The sequence below is a fragment of the Terrapene carolina genome, unplaced genomic scaffold (assembly GCF_002925995.2).
Source record: "Terrapene carolina triunguis isolate 2854851 unplaced genomic scaffold, T_m_triunguis-2.0 Scaffold558, whole genome shotgun sequence".
Taxonomy (NCBI): domain Eukaryota; kingdom Metazoa; phylum Chordata; order Testudines; family Emydidae; genus Terrapene; species Terrapene triunguis.
In genome coordinates this window covers 12,618,089-12,620,405 of record NW_020664909.1, presented here as the reverse complement: position 1 = coordinate 12,620,405, position 2,317 = coordinate 12,618,089, and the positions used below count along the sequence as shown (strand labels likewise).

The window sequence follows — 2,317 nt, the reverse complement described above, 5'->3', positions numbered from 1 at the left end:
AGTGGACAGTGATGAAGAATGGAGGTGGGGGCTTATATGCACGTGGAGCATCAAGTACTTAAAACTTGCTATCTAGAAAATTGTAAGCAATTAAAAATTACTGTAGTTAAGACACTTTTCTCCTTTCCTTTTCTCATAGCTTTAAAACTCATTTTCTAATTTTTTTCCAAACTTCACAAAAATATTCTGCCTGGGGATCAGAAGTTGCATGTGAACCTCAGGGAAGCTAGATTCATAATGGGAAGCTAGCTTTAACCCCAATCATGGAGTGACTCCTGTCACTCCATAATGATTCTGGAAAAGAGGAAAACATCTCACTCTAGAACGAAAGGACCGGGAAGTTCTGTGCACCTACCTGACAAACATATTTCCTCTGCTAAACACACAAAGTACTGGACTGGTGAGGGAGTCTGGATTTGGCTCATTTTGCATAGCCCTTCTGACTAGCCACACAGAAAATAAGGGCACAGTTGCCGCTTCAGGAGTGCTTAATTGAGGCAATATTTATTTTCTGGAATTCAATCACACTGTTATGCTTTTAACAGTGTGGTTGGGTAAAAGGACACTACTGGTCTCCAGCGAACAAGAAGTTGACTTTATCTGAGCTTCCTCCTCTACTTATACAGGTGCTCAAGGAAAGATCTACAAGACTGGTTGATAGGAAAACAGGAAAAATGCCTTTGAGAGAGTCAGGCTGCACACCAAGGAATCATAGAACTGGACTGAAACAAACTAGGGAGTTTATGTTAACTTATTTTTATAAATATAATGCCCTCAGAAAAATCCTTTTTGATTGCAAGTGTTTTTTCCTGCTATGTCATTCCACCAGCTTACAAACTACTAGTAAAGAATTCCAATACTCACACTCCTGACTTGACAATTATGTAAAAGGTGCTTTTAACATCCAGTTCTTCTAAATTGGCAACTGCACTCTGTATGCAGACAGGAAACCCCTCTGTTCCAGCTTGTGGGCAAAACTCTATTTCTGGAATGCTGCAATCCTGCAGAAACAAATCAGACTGTAGAGGTTAATTACATTTGGAAAGTTTGCCAGTACTGCTAGAAATACAGGTCCTTCCTTTTAAAGCTATGTTTATTTCAATTATTTTCTTAACACAATAACTTTGGGTTCTACAGAACAGTACAACTTTTTAAAAATTAAGGCTGGAATTTTCAGCGTCCTAAAGGAGTTAGGCCTCCAACTTCCACTGACTTTCCATGGGAGTTTAGCACCTAACTCTTGTGGGCTCCTTTGAAAATCTCAGCCTAAATATGCTTTTATTAAATCATATTTAATAATAATAATAATTAATGGAGATATCCCATCTCCTAGAACTGGAAAGGACCTTGAAAGGTCATCGAGTCCAGCCCCCTGCCTTCACCAAGTACTGATTTTGCCCCAGATCCCCAAGTGGCCCCCTCAAGGATTGAACTCACAACCCTGGGTTTAGCAGGCCAATGCTCAAACCACTGAGCTATCCCTCTGACCAACAGAAGAAGCTATTTATATAGTGTTTCTGACTTCTTGGATTTTTAACAACTTTATGATGAAAACATTGAAGTCAACTGGTTGTGATATTACACTATTTTCTTTTTACTACATTTGGATTCAGTGGTGCTTTCTAATTTTCTATAATAAGTATTCATTAAAGAATAGCATACACATATACATGGCTCCTTTTCAGTATCATCTTAAATTAGGTAATTATGACCGTGTGTAGAGTTACATTAAATATGTCTAAAATAAAATACAACGTTAACTGCACAGTTTAGAATCGGGCATGCTTGTTGATGAGCAGTTTAATGCTTAGTGTATAATAATTTAAATCAATAAAAGAAAAAAGATTCCAGATTTAATATTATATACAAACCCAGATCCCGATTCAGGAAAGAATTTAAGCACATGATTATGTCCATCTTTATTTCAGGAAGGGCACGTATTTAACTTCGAGCATGAGTAACTCTTGGATTTCACTGGAATTAAAGGGTGTACTTATAAGGATGCTTCCCTGGAACGAGGCTTCAATTATAACTACTTCAGAAATTTATTTAGGACTCCCTGTAATTAAGTTTTGCAATGCATATGACTTACGCCCTCAAATTGTGTAAATTCAATTTTATGTTACTTTAAATAAAAGGGCAGCATTCCAGAGAAAGGCAAAGAAAGTGAAAGCCAAAACAAATGTTTCCAGTGCCAGGTAGCTACCTAAAGCTTTTTCTTTATACAGTACATGTTAAGATGGGGGCACTAGCAGGGCCGTTGCAAGGAAGTTTCGCACCCTAGGCGAAACTTCCACCAAGCCACCCCCCCCACCCA

General features: G+C 38.1%; 1 protein-coding gene across 1 annotated transcript in view; it reads right to left on the bottom strand.

The window, feature by feature from the left end:
- Positions 1–2,317, bottom strand: part of CRYBG3 (crystallin beta-gamma domain containing 3) — a 131,272-nt gene that overhangs the window by 50,378 nt on the left and 78,577 nt on the right. Inside the window, exon 8 of the mRNA XM_024198751.2 lies at positions 865–1,001. Within this exon, the coding sequence (XP_024054519.2) occupies positions 865–1,001 (137 nt within the window). The remainder of the gene's footprint in view (positions 1–864; positions 1,002–2,317) is intronic.